Source organism: Falco cherrug, chromosome 4, assembly GCF_023634085.1.
Source record: "Falco cherrug isolate bFalChe1 chromosome 4, bFalChe1.pri, whole genome shotgun sequence".
Lineage (NCBI taxonomy): Eukaryota > Metazoa > Chordata > Aves > Falconiformes > Falconidae > Falco > Falco cherrug.
In genome coordinates this window covers 93139622-93154149 of record NC_073700.1, presented here as the reverse complement: position 1 = coordinate 93154149, position 14528 = coordinate 93139622, and the positions used below count along the sequence as shown (strand labels likewise).

General features: G+C 42.8%; 1 protein-coding gene across 2 annotated transcripts; it reads left to right on the top strand.

Moving 5' to 3' along the window:
- On the top strand, nt 1–14267 carry KBTBD2 (kelch repeat and BTB domain containing 2). 2 transcript variants are annotated; one of them, XM_055710348.1, is made up of 4 exons: nt 1–218; nt 7617–8149; nt 10972–11137; nt 11570–14267. In XM_055710348.1, exons 2-4 carry the CDS (start codon nt 7980–7982, stop codon nt 13103–13105), a joined length of 1872 nt encoding a protein of 623 aa, XP_055566323.1. In that variant the 5' UTR covers nt 1–218; nt 7617–7979; the 3' UTR covers nt 13106–14267. The 2 variants fall into 2 exon arrangements, with proteins under 2 accessions (XP_055566323.1, XP_005432135.1); XM_005432078.4 differs by lacking the exon at nt 1–218 and having other exon boundaries at nt 908–8149.
- Nucleotides 14268–14528: the final 261 nt, after the last annotated feature.

Here is a 14528-nt window from a genome sequence, read left to right as displayed (position 1 = left end):
CGGCCGCAGCCCAGGGCGGCGGGGCGGCGGCGGTGCTGTGGGGGTGAGGAGGCGGAGGGCAGCGCGCCTGCGCGCCCAGGGGCCGCCGCCGCCTCCGCAGCCCGGGCGAGACCGGATCCTCCGCCGCCGCTGCCGCCGCCTCCCCCGCTTCCCTGGCCCCTCGGCCCCGGCCGCCCGCGGTCGGGACGCCGAGGCAGAAGAGGAAGCGGTGGTCGGAGGTTTGTCTGGGGGGGGGGATGGCGGCCGCGGCTCTCCCGCGCTCGCTTCCCGCCGCGCCGCGAGGCGGCGGCTGCCCCCGCCTGGCACGGCCGGTCCGGTCGCCGTCGCCTGGCCGGGGCGGCCTGCGGGGCCGGGGCGGGGGTGGACCGTCCCTCGCCGCGGGAGGGCCCTGGGCCCAGCGGGCGGCGCTGCCGCGGCGGGGAGGTCCTCGGGGGGCCCGGCGGCAGCCCGGCGCTCCCCCCGCCTGGGCGCGGCTCCCGCCCGGCCGCTCCAGCTGCGGCGCCGGGCAGCGGCGGGGCACCCCGGAGGGCGGCGAGGCGGGCGCTGGGGCCGCCCCCGCGCCCTTAGCCGGGGCCGGCTCCTGGCGCGGCGGAGCTGGGGAGAGCCGGGAGGCGAGGCGGGGGAAGCCGCGGGGCCGGCCCTCGCCCCGGGGTGCGGCCCCTTCCTTGGGGCAGAGGGGGGCCTTCTGCGGGGAGCGGGAGAGGAGCTGGAGCCGCGGGGGGCCGGGCGGCGCACCTGGGGCCGAGGCGGGGGGAAGGAAGAGAAATCGGTGGCCGTGCCCTGCGCCTGGGCTGGGGGGCCGCGGGCCGGGCCTGCGGCGCGGCGGGCGAGTGGGGGCTGCCCGTGGGCAGCCCTGCTTGTCGGCCTGGCAGGCCGGGGTGGTGGCTGCTCCGGGGGGGTTTGGGGGTTCTGGAAGGGGCAGGCAGGGTGAAGTGTGCTGGAGCTGCGCTGCGGTGGCACTGCCGCCTCTCGGAGCTGCCCACCGTCCCTTGGCGATCATGCCTGGTTGTGTGTGTATGCGTAGTGCTGGTAGCTGCAGTGGCTGAGGGTGGGCTTCGGTGGATCTGAGGGGTCGGGTGATTCATAGTGAGCTCCTATAGACTAAATATATCCGTAGTATAGTTTTGAAGTTGGCCATCTGCATGCCTGAGACTTTTCCAGCGTTTACGATTATTTCTGTTGTGAACGGGGTAGGTACCAGCTGCTTTTGAAATAAGTTTAATTATGATTTAGAAATGGATTTGTGTTGTACTTGGCATCTCCCATTTTTAGAGGTTTGCTTGCAAAGCCACAGCTGGGCTTTTTGTGTTACTTTGTGATGGAAGGGCTGTGTGCTCTTGTGAGCTCACCTAGGGCTGTATCTACATGATTTTGTTCAAGGTGATGTATTTAGGAGATCATTAAAACATATGATCAGCTTAGTTCAGTTTCTCATAAATGCATCAGGAGAAACAGGTAGTTTTTAACATTTAATATACTCAGATGTGTAAACCATGTAGATCTGGGTATAGGTGTCACACCGCTTTCCTAATTATTTTGGTGTGTGAAGTAAAAGGGTCCCATTATACTTGGTGGTGCGTAACTAGCGTCTTGCAGGAACAGAACAAATTGGAATAAAGGATGTTGCTGCTTATTTAGTACTTTTGACTACATTTTGGACAGGTGGTGGTTGCTGGCATTTTTTTCTTGAGGTAGGCCTTTTTGTTTTGGTCATGTGATTATGAAACAGACCAGAATTGCTGCAATTCCTAAAAGTTTTCTTCCTTAATTTAGTGGCTGCTGCATTTTGAGAATAAATTTTATATGCATGAATGAGATAACCATTATAAGGCTCTTAACTTTTCAGGGACTAAGATGGTTAGTTAGGCTATATTAATTATTAATCTAATTTCTTAATGTAGAAATGCTTGAATATGTAGTTAAGCATCAACATATCAGGGGTTGGAGCATCTCTCTCATGAAGACAGGCTGAGAGAGTTGGGGTTGTTCAGCCTGGGGAAGAAGAGGCTTTGGGGAGACCTTAGAGCAGCCTCCTGGTACCTAAACGGGGCTACGAGAAAGCTGGAGAGGGACTTTGTGCAAGGGCCTGTAGTGATGGGACAAGTGGTAATGGCTTTAGGCTGAAATGGGGTGGATTTAGATTAGGTATTGGGAAGAAATTCTTCACTGTGAGGTTGGTGAGACCCTGGCACAGGCTGCCCAGAGAAGCTGTGGATGTCCCATCCCTGACAGTGCTCAAGGCCAGGCTGGATGGATGGGGCTTGGAGCAACCTGTGGACGGTGTCCCTGACCATTGCAGGGGGGTTGAAACTAGATGATCTTATAAGGTCCCTTCCAATGCAAAACATTCTATGATTCTGTGATATCTCATATGGTGTATTTAAGGGAGTGACTATACTTACACACTGGAATTTGATTTGTTAAATAAAGCAGATTGGCTTCATTAACATATTAGAGTGCAGAGAAGAAAACCCCACTTTTCTGTATATATAGGATATATGGCTGGATTTTATGGAGACATCCATGGCCCACTTTTTTTCAAAGGTTAATTTTCCAAAACAGGTCAAGTCTTTCCACAAAACAGAAACGCCCTTGGGGATGGAAACTACCTGTGCTCAGTGTAGAAGGCCAGTTGCCAAGTTAGGTTGTTGGTTTATTTTGTGCTAATTTTATTTCTGAGCAGGTATTTCCTTTAGTGTATAACTTCCTTTAGGAGCAGAAAAACAGGAAAGAAATTGGTAATGAGTGCACTGCGAGCAAACATGCTGTCAGCATGGAGTCTCACACTTCCAGTCTCTAGTGTAGTTCCAGAAAGTTCACCTATCTCAAAGTTGTAACTCACCTCCCAAGCATGTGGAAAATAGTAGTAGTGTCCAAGTGAATAGTAATTACGAAGATAACATTGTAGCATACGTTGGCCCTTGTTTTGTGTGAAATTTCACACTGTTGCCTTATTAGAATCTCCTTGATGTCCTCTGGTTTCTGAACTGCAGTTCTATCAAAGACACCTTTGATAGCTTTAGAAGAGAGGAAAACTTCTAAGTCTAGAACTGCTTCATCAATTACCTGTTTCTTTTTTGCTGCCAAGGATGCAAATTTGATACATTACTCAAGAATCTAGAGCTTCCAACTCCTTTCTCTTCTTCTTTCTTTCTTGTCTTTGAGATCTGTGGGCTAGGTGTGTTGATTTACATAATTGATTTTGATCGGGTTTAGTACTTGTATTCCCCCTTGATGTTAGTGGGTGTAATCATTTTGAAACATGCTGATTTGTAAGTCAGCATATCTTAATAGTAGCTAAATGTTAAAGTGCCTGAGCTTGGTGCTTTGGTTCCTGGCTGGGAGGATTGCTATCTCTACACACATGAATGCTTGTGTAGTTTGGCTTACGGTTGTTCAGGTCTTAATTCTGACATTTTATTACGTTAAAAATAGTGAATGACTCACTTCTTTAGGCGTGTTTTTACTTGTGATTTGTGTGAGGCTGCCCTTGGATGGAAATAGGAGTTTGATTAAAAGTGCACTGAAGTAATATTTAAAGCTTTCTTTATTAGTTACAACTAGATTAAGTAAACTGAATGTCCAGGGAAATAAATTTTGGTGGTTCTGTTTTGTTCCAAACATATGGGTTTATTGAAGTGTGAATTGTAGTTAGTGAAGTTAGAATAGAAGAGAGATTTAGATGGCTGAAGATACAGATAGGAACCTGTGACATTTTCAGATCTTTTGAGTGTTTCCCAGATTTTGGAAACTTATTGGAAGTTAGGCATCTAATCTGGCAGCCGCCTTAATGGGATTTTCAGAAGAATTTACTACTTTTCCTAGTACCAAAGTATCTTAAAAAAAAAAAAAAATTAAAAATTTGCATGTCTATCTGTTTTGCCGTTATTATTTGGAAAAAAATAAAGCAAATTTTGTTTTGAACTAGACCAGTTGAAGAATATTTTATATATATATATCTTATACCTTTCCCTACTAATTAAATTGGAAATGGTCAATATTCCATGTTATACATTGAAGTATAGTGTTAACACTTCCATGTTTGTAGTACAGAATGGATCTGTGTTTATCAGTCTTTGCCTGACCTCAGAAGTTAAACAGATTCAGGGAAGGCAATTAATAGCCTGTTCCGTAACTCATTAACATTTGATGACTAATATTTGGAATGGTGTCATTCAGATTTGAAGTACATGAACAAATGTTAAAAGCCATCTCATTAAAATTACTTAAGCTAAAAAGAATAATTGCTTAAAAACAAACCCTCTTATCAACCTGTTAATGTTGCTCTCCAGCTTGATAGGGTGTTACTTTGGATTGCTCCGTAATAATTTGTTTTAGTTTGCAATCCATTACCACTATGGCCTTCCAGCAGCTACCTACCAGTCCTGTTTTAGACAGCTCACTTCCAAGAAGTTACTCAGAACAAAACTGTCATCCCAGTGACATTGTTGAAGGTGAAAGTCTTATTCATAGAACTTGTATTCAAGGATTGTTTTTATTGTATCAGAATTTCAGTTCAGGATATTGAGCTAACTTCAGCCATAGATCTCTTCATCCATAAATCAGCAATGACCACCACTGTGCACTGAAACTACAGGAGACCAGTGCATCCGTAAACATCTTTTAAAGTTCATAGTTTTTCAGTTAGCTGAGATCTAAAAGCTGTGTGCCAACCCAGTACGGTGCAGCGAGAGAGGTGTTCATTCCATGGGGACTGGGGAGAGCTGAGCCTCTTACAGTTAGTTCTCCTTTGGCAAGTATGTGCCTTCGGAGAAGCTGGTTCTTATTTCAGTGCCTCAGTTTTTCAGCCTATAAAATGAGGAGAATTCCTCTTTTTAAAATTGTCTTGAACTTTTCAGAGAGGTGTGAGAGGTGGGTAGTCTTGGATGACTTTCCAGGCACTAAATGATGTTCCTATACCATTTATCCTGATTCTTTGAACAGATTTGCTTCTCTTGGGCAAATGGCAGTATGAATGATGGTAATTTTAGACCCGAAATTCAGAGATTCTTGGTGTATTTATCGTTCTCCTGAGGAATGTTTAGTATGGTTCCGTTACAAGGGGATGAGATGCAATTCCTGACTTTGTGACAAATACAAAATTTTGTTCTTTAGCAAATGGTTATCATTGGCAGCAAAACACAGTATGGATGTGGAAAACAGGAGTCACGTACATAGTATATTCCTACCACATGCACCTCCGTGGAGCACATCAAGGAAATGAGATGGTTTCAGACCAGCTGTAAACCAAGGACTCCGGCTTTGTAAATTTACAGTTCAAAGGTGGTTCACATCACATAAATGTTCTGCAACAAGACTCCTGTCATCTCCTCGATCTTTTCTGCTACTGAGGGTTATACTCAAATGTTCCAGCTATTTATAGTAATTAATTTCACAGTTTCAACGCGTCTTCTGTTGAACAGGTCTGCTTTTTAAGTTATCAACTGTCAGCTGCATGCTGCCAAAGTGTGTTTAATCTTACTAGCAGGTGTATATCAATTTCTCCATGGCATCCTTGGCTGGTTCTGTTACCTAATGACTAGAATGGTGCGTATTAGTTTTGCTCTTATTTTTTTTCCCCTGTTCTGAAGATTTATATTCTCTAAAATTACATCAGAAGAAGAAGTTGCAGTACCAATGACAACTTTTGCTAAAGCGTGGTACTACTGATGCTCTGCCCAAACAGAGCTTAATCCACTGGTTTGTATTGTTCTTGAAACTTTACTCCTAAGCCAGGAAAAACAATGCTGTAGAGAGACCTGGGATGCCAGTAGAGCCATGAGCTATTTATTTCCGTGGGCCTAACACACTGAGGAAGTCTGCGTGTCTGTGTAGCCATTTAAAGTTCAGTGCAAAATCTGTTGATGGATTCGGTTGCATGTTAAGCTGTTATCAGATGATCATGATAGTGGTCAGTGATGCAGGGATAGGGTGCACACTAATTTGGTGAGAAGAAGCTGTGACTTGAAGCAGGTCATTGCTTTAGATGACCAGTACCTTTGTACGCCCTCAATGTGCTTGTGGTTTAGTGACTTCAGTGGTTATCTGCACCTGAAACTTGAAGGTCTGAATTCAAGACTTATGCTAACCTGTTGTTATACCAGATAGTAATCTCTCTTTCCTCCTTCAAATATTAACACTTTGTCTGTTTTGCTTAATTAACTGGCTTTACCTGAACAAACAGTGAATATGGGTTTTGACTATTTTGACTGTTTTCCAGTGAAACCACCAGTGAAAATTAAAAGAGTTTGAGATTCCTGTTTGTGTATATTTTTTTACATCTTCTAAAGATGATGAGAGACACTAAATTAGTAGTAATTAAAGTGGCATTAATTAAGCATTCTGTTTCAAGTGGGTGAATGTTAAAAAACATCTGTCTTTGAATTGTATTACAGGCAGGGCTCTGTTGAAATAGATCTTTGATATGGCTGGCAGGTATTTCTACAGCCTTCATCTTACACCAAGTCATGTATTGTCATATGGAACTTGTGAAGTACGTAATTTCAAGTAAGGTATTTCTGCATTCACCATTCATCATGGACTAAAATGATAGTGATGTGTTAGACAGATGTGTCCCTGGTTATTCCTTGAGCTTTGGAGTGCAAAAGAACAATGCGAGATGAAATAAATCTGGAAGTATTGATAGATGTGGTACTCTGGTGTCCTTCATGATGGTGATTTTACTGTCACAACTATGCCATTCTTAATTACGTTTTTGTGTTTACATGAAAGATAAGATAAAACCTGACCACATTTTTAACAGGAAGAGAAATGTCCAAACAAGAAAACAGGCTTTGGTAGCCTGTGGCTGTTGCTTTATAACCACTCCCAAGTATTTTGACCCCTGCTATTCCACCACCCCGTTGCTCCTACTGTCTCCTTATTTTTCTTTTCTCCTGTCTGCAGCAGTCATGCTTACCTGGCTGTATGGAAATGACCTGGGGGTGGGTGTGGGTGAGGAATGGAGTGTGACATGTTTAAGTGAAGCCCTTCTGCACAGACAAGATGAACCAAATAAGCATTGGTAATGTAGGTTCTTAGGGTTTTTAATCCTTAGCTCTGGTTCTGCTTGTTCTCTAGTAGAATGCCAAAGTGAAATAAATGGGTTGATGATGACGTTGAGAGTTCAGTTGGAAAATGGTGGAATGTTGAAGAAACTGTGTATTTTTAGTGGTTTGGTGTTGATAAGCTTTAAGTAGACAAAAACACAGAAGCAGAAAAAGTAGCTGTTTAATATGGAAAACGGGAAAAATGTGGCTGGCTTATCAATGGTTGAGGGAAATCCACAGGTGTACAGATTGGGAAAGTGGGGTAATTCTTGGAAGAGGAAATCTTAGTGAACATGGTTTTACCTCTCCAGCTTTAGATGCTGTGTTGATGAAGTAAATTGTCTTAATTCATGGGCCTAGCTTTTGATGAGAATTAATTACAGACTCTTCTACTTTTCATTTATCTTTGATACTTTTGTTGGTGTTTTTTTCTCTACAAGAGTTTTAGTGCTAGCAATCAAGTACTACTTTAGAAGTAAGTTTTAGACAGTTACTTTTAAGGGGTAACTATGAAAGGCTTTTGAAAAAGTGCTAATATGTAAATTAATTTTATTTTCCTGCTTTCAGTCACCCAAGTGCAGCCAGTGATCATGAGATGTTACCACGGAACCTACCTCAGACTTCGCTTTTGCTCATTCAGTTGCTGCATCACAGATCTCAACAGGAGCTCTGCAGACACTCTTGAAAGTCTGAACAGATTGTGACATCAAGTCAGAGGGTGATGACCTAAATAGTAGGTCAAAGTCTGAAACATTGATTCAGCAGTCCAAGATAACACTGCTTTTTTTTTTGTCAGTATCACTTCTGAAGGCTGTAGAGACCTCCTGTCGTTTCTTCCCTGGTTGCTTCAGAAACATTCAGCTGACCTTTCTCTGGCGAAAAGGTCTTGACTTTTCTCTCTGGTTCTGGAAATATTAATGGAATACAGTCATGTCTACCCAAGACGAGAGGCAGATAAATACAGAGTATGCTGTATCCTTGCTGGAGCAGTTAAAATTCTTTTATGAACAGCAATTGCTAACTGACATAGTGTTGATTGTGGAGGGCACAGAATTTCCCTGCCATAAGATGGTTCTTGCAACATGCAGCTCGTATTTCAGGTAAGTATTCAAACTAGGATCTGCTAGTTCTAGAAAATCTGTGATACCTGGTTTTAAGTGTGATATTACGAAATTGATTAACAATTAATGTTTCAGACAGTTTTAAAGATCAGTGAAGTAACAAAAAAAACCAAAACCCAAACCACCAAACTTAGAAATCATTACTTGCCAACATCAAAAGAATTTTTCCGGCATCTTGTGACTTACTCTGGATAAGTAGTTTTTATAATAAGTGGGGAAAAAAATAATTCACGCTTGTGATGGTTTGTTTTCTTGAGGGAGTTAACAGAGTCTGAATAATTAGTAAATTTCTTATTCTTCATGCTTAATCTTTAAATATTTTATCTTTTTTATTTTCCAAGGCATGGTAACAAGGGATTATTGGCACTTGGCTGTGGGAGTTCCATTGTCATGTTTATTAGTTGTAGTTTCTTAGCAGAAGCCTCTGCTGAAAAAGGGATTGTTGTGCAAGTTCATGGCTTCCTGTTCTGAATAATTTGGGTTTCTCTGCTCAGCAAAGCCAAAAACTCTTGTCTTGCCTGAGAGTCTTGCTGCAGTGCAACAGGGTTTTTTTGTGTGGGGGTGGTTTCTTGTTTTTTTTTTTTTGTGTGTGTGTGTTCATCCCCAAGATGATGTTGCAATTGTTAATTTGTAGTTCCTGCTTCCCAGGTGTTCTGGTTTTTGTCTTGCAAAAAGTTTTTATTAAGATATGTCAAGTGCTACTACTCTTTGCCGATAACTTCATAGTAAGTCCAAGAAGATGAGGCACCATGAATTTTCTGCAGTGATTAATCATTTTTGTTGGCCACAGTATAATTAATCTGCCTGTCTGGAAGGAAATATGAAGTTTGAAACTAGTCTTGGTGACATGAGTGTATGCTTTACCTTCCTGGTGCATTGTGGAGGAATTGTAATGTTTCTTTCCTGTTTAGTCAAGGGAAGGTTTGCAGGTTGTTTTCTTGTTGAGATGGGCTCGCTATACAGAACACTATCAAAATGTTTTCTGTATTTTGTCTGCTTTTTTGTATCAAACTATTTGAGGATTAATTTATTACTTTCGCAGAAGGTCTGTTGCTGCAGGTTTTTGTGTTAATTTTTTTCATCTCAGATGAATCTGGTATGATTTTTAGCAACGAGTACTGTTGTGATCACTAGATAATTATTATTGCTGTTGGCCTTGTGCAGATGATGTAGTTCCAACAGTCTATAAAATAACAGCCACTGGAAATGTGGCCAGATTTAATGTGGGTGGCTAATCGTAAGGTTGGAAAGATGTCAGGAGTCCGCACAATGTGCTGCATTAGAATGTGCAGTCAGAGCTCTTATTCATATGTGTTTATTATTTATGGAATGAGGTTTTGGCATTGGTTAAAAGAAGTTATCAAGCTTGTGGTTTTGTCATGTTCTGTTTTTCTTCTCTACTTTGGTTTACAAAAAGATGCTCAGCTTCCTAAATCGAGCTTTATTATGAAAAATTGATAGCCCTGAAAGGAGGCTGTGGGGAGAGATGGAAGAACAGAAAAGCATCTCGTGGCCTGATCCAGCTGTTGCGCAGCGCTGCAGCCAGCTTACCTTCCATCCTGGTGCTTGAGCGCTGTGCTGTGGCCGCCCGGCTCTGGCACAGCTGCTCAGCATGCGAGCGTGCACCAGAGCCCTGTTCTCTTAACAGCTACGTCTTCCTTTCCACGAAGAGGAATCTCTGCTGGCACTTGTGCCCCCTTGCTTACCTTTAAAAAGCTGCATGGCAAGTTGATACTCACTTGGCCAGTCAGCGATCCCTCCTAAGATCCCTCCTAAAATGCCGGTTGCCCCAGTCAAGGTTAAGGAGCTTTAGAAGACAGAGCGATAGGGATGGGGCAGGAAGGAATGGTGGTGGGGCACTGACTCTGTATCAGATGCTTCTTGGAATGGCTTTGCTTAAGGAGTGTATCTCCATGTCCCCTTTGCCTCTGCAGCTGGAGGCAGGACTGTCTCTTCTAACTTCTTTCATGTCTGGCTTCCTAAAAGAGTCCCAAATAAATACAAAGAGCCTTGTGCTGAATTTTAAGAAAACTGACAAGTACCTGGTTTACATTACTAGGATCCAGTTAGTTCTTAACTGTGTTGCAATTAAAAAAAAATCAGAATGGGCAATAAGTATATAAAGCATTATGGAAACTAAGCTTTTTTTTAAAAAAAAATTGCATTTCTACTTTTTTCAGGAAGATGTAATGGAAATCCTTGGTCGGGGGGGGGGGGGAAATCGCACTACCAAGTTTGCTATTTTCTGTTGTTGATTTTTTTTGTCTGCAAACTAGAAGTGTACTGCATGTTATGATGAATGGTATATCAGAAATACTTCATGGAGTATTAGTCCTTGCTCCGTTTTCTGATCCAACTTTCTCCTTCACCCAGAGGAGTACACTTTTTGATACAACTTAGCTCAGTCATGACATAAACCTCCTGTTCTAGCACCTAAAATTGAGCTGTGTATGTTTCAACAGTATCTTCTGAAGGATTTTTCTTCCCTCTTATCACCTAAGATAGAAAGTTTTAAATTTCATGATTAAAACCCTGAAAGCATTAGAGTTCTCTGCCAACTAAAGAAAAGAGTTTGCGTAGATATATTTCTACAAAAGGCATGATGGTATGTTTTGAATCTTTTGGGCAAATGCTTTATCTTAAATACTAGTTGTAGCCGAATGTAAATATTAAACTAAACAGTCATCCAAAAAGACTGTTCACCTTTTGGAGTGTAATCACTTAAGACTTAGAGATGACTCTAATTCTAGATTGTTGTATTTACTGTTGATCCTTGCCTTAATATGTGTGTTTCTCTTCAGAGCCATGTTCATGAGTGGGCTAAGTGAAAGTAAACAAACACATGTGCACCTGAGGAATGTGGATGCAGCCACTTTACAAATTATCATAACTTACGCATACACGGGTAACTTGGCAATAAGCGACAGCACAGTAGAACAGCTTTATGAGACTGCCTGCTTCTTACAGGTAGGAATGTTTCATTTGGAGTATGAAATAGCTGTCTAATCTCTGAACAGTTTTTTCTTTATCTTAAACAGTCTTTTCTGTTTAGTCGTTTCAAAATGCTGATGTTCAGTTTGCTCAATACAGACAGCAGTTGCTTGCCAGATACATTTTGTGTATCCATCCCCCCTGGCTTTGTGGTCCCTGTGGAGGGTGGAAGTACAACAGTGCACTTCCAATGTTCAGAAAATTAAGTTTCTCCAGCAGATGTAAGCTGAGGTACTTGATCTGTATGAAGCAGTTCGGTGTAAGTCGCTTGCTGTGTTTTTGTGTATATATAGTATTCCAGGCCTGAAGTCCGTTGTTCAACACTAAATGCAGGTATTTTTACCTGCTGCTGGTACGTGAAGGAATAGACGGTATGTAGTAATAGCATGTTTTTTCTTTGCGTTACAGGTAGATGATGTGTTACAACGATGTAGAGAATACTTAATCAAAAAAATTAACGCAGAAAATTGTGTGCGTCTGTTAAGTTTTGCTGATCTCTTCAGCTGTGAAGAGTTAAAACAGAGTGCTAAAAGAATGGTAGAGCACAAGTTCACAGCTGTGTACCACCAGGAGGCTTTCATGCAACTGTCACATGATCTACTGATAGATATTTTAAGCAGTGACAATTTAAATGTGGAAAAGGAGGAGACAGTTCGTGAAGCTGCTATGTTATGGCTGGAGTACAACACAGAATCACGATCACAGTATTTGTCCTCTGTTCTTAGCCAAATCCGAATCGATGCACTTTCAGAAGTAACGCAGAGAGCCTGGTTTCAAGGCTTGCCACCTAATGATAAATCGGTGGTGGTGCAAGGACTGTACAAATCCATGCCCAAGTTTTTCAAGCCCAGACTTGGTATGACAAAAGAGGAGATGATGATATTCATTGAAGCTGCTGCTGAAAACCCCGGTAGTCTTTACTCTTCTGTCTGTTACAGCCCGCAGGCAGAAAAAGTTTACAAACTCTGCAACCCTCCTGCTGACTTGCATAAGGTTGGGACACTTGTAACTCCTGATAATGACATCTATATAGCAGGTGGGCAAGTTCCTCTGAAAAACACGAAAACCAATCACAGTAAAAGCAGCAAACTCCAGGTTGCCTTCAGAACTGTGAATTGCTTTTACTGGTTTGATGCACAGCAAAACACTTGGTTTCCAAAGACACCGATGCTCTTTGTTCGTATAAAGCCATCCCTGGTCTGCTGTGAAGGATACATCTATGCAATCGGAGGAGACAGCGTTGGCGGAGAACTCAACAGGAGAACTGTGGAGAGGTACGATACCGAGAAGGATGAGTGGACCATGGTAAGCCCGTTGCCTTGTGCATGGCAATGGAGCACGGCGGTAGCAGTTCACAACTGCATTTACGTGATGACCCACAACTTGATGTACTGTTACTTTCCCAGGTCAGATGCTTGGGTGGAAATGGCTATGCGACAAACAAGCAGGTGTTTTGCTTCAGCTGCTGCTTTCGGTGATAAAATATTCTATATTGGAGGATTGCATATTGCCAGCAATTCCGGTATAAGGCTCCCGAGCAGTACTGTAGATGGGTCTTCCGTAACCGTGGAAATCTACGATGTGAGTAAAAACGAATGGAGAATGGCAGCCAATATCCCTGCCAGGCGCTATTCCGACCCATGCGTTAGAGCTGTCGTCATCTCCAATTCTTTATGTGTCTTTATACGCGAAACCCACATGAACGAGAGAGCCAAGTATGCCACCTATCAATACGACCTGGAACTCGATCGCTGGTTCCTGAGGCAGCATATATCGGAACGTGTGCTGTGGGACTTGGGGAAGGACTTCCGGTGCACCGTAGGAAAGCTGTACCCATCTTGTCTTGAAGAGTCCCCATGGAAACCTCCAGCCTATCTCTTCTCACCAGATGGAGCTGATGAATTTGAGCTGGATGGAGAGCTAGTTCCTTTGCCACCTGTATAGCTCCCAAACTAGACTGCGCAACTGATTCTGTGCTCAGTTACCTTGAAATAAATGGTTGTGAAAGAACAGGTCTGGAAACAAATGTCAAACCTGTCTTTCGTGAGTTGTATTTTTATGCCCTACCTAACACTTGCCGCTGTTCAGTATGAATCCGTGAGATGAGCAGATACGCTTCCATAATCTGAAATACTATTATCTGATAATTGAGAAACATATATGTATATCGTAAGCTTAAGCATCTGACTTGTCTACAGAATTTCTAGTTCTATGAAGTCTCAGTTCAGGAAAATTAGCTTCAAAAAAAGTAGTTACTGTTTCTAGGATGATGCCACAACTCTTTTGAAAGTTCCTTCCAGTGATATTTGAACTTCTGGATATTCTACTTAAGTGCTAGTTATATAATTGTCAGTGTGGCCTAATTAAAGGACTGTGCCGCACTTAATACTAATATCCATGTTGGTATAGTAATGCCATTAAAAGAAAAAGAAAAACAAATCCCATGGATCTACCTGTGGTAGGAAGGGTAGATCTTCCATTGTATGGTAACATGCAGGGCAAAATGACTGCAGGTTCAGTCAAGCTGTATTATTAGGTGCATGTATTATTCTATTTTCACTAACTTATACCTGTCTATTTAGAATACAGGTCTTCCAAGCAGCTGGTAAGTTTGCCAGGTGTGGACTTAAGTTGCTGGGCTTGCAATAGGAGCCCTCATAGTGCGGGTCTCTGTGGAGCTTTGGTCAGTAAATGTCTCCACATTCTGTATTACAGTAACATTGGCTCATGTATATTACTTCCTGCTGCTGATGTATTTTTCCATTGTAAAACAAAGGTTTAGTGTGGATTAACCAGGTCTTTATTTTCTGTTAATTTAATAACAAGCATTACTGTAGTGTGATTGTGTATAGATATCCCTTAGCTATCAGGTTTTTTACTTTGGGGGGGAGCAAACTTCAGGAAAAGCCTGTGCTCTTGTGTGCAGGAGAGCAGATGACTAGTGCTGCTCTGGCATTAATCCCAGGAACCACTAGCAGTAGCGGGGCACCGCCAGTCTAACAGGAACACAGGTGCTTCATGACAAACCTTAGTAGCATGTTCAGCTGCATCATGTTCTGGCACTGTATTTTGAATGATATTAATTTATTAAAAAAGACTGAATCCAGCTGAGTGTGTGTGCTTTCTGGTTGCGGTAGATACAGTTAGGACACCCTCCCACCACACACACGCTTCTAGCAGCTATGTGGAAGGCAACTTGGAGTAGTGAAGCTGTGGAAAAGCCTGGAGGCAAGTACATTCATTGGCTGGGCATAGTAGGCAGTGGAATCTGGAAATGGGGTGTTCAGGTCAAACTGAGAATTATATAGAACTTGAAGCCCCACTGTGATTTTTGTAGATCAGCACTTCTCCAATCGTGGGACAAAGT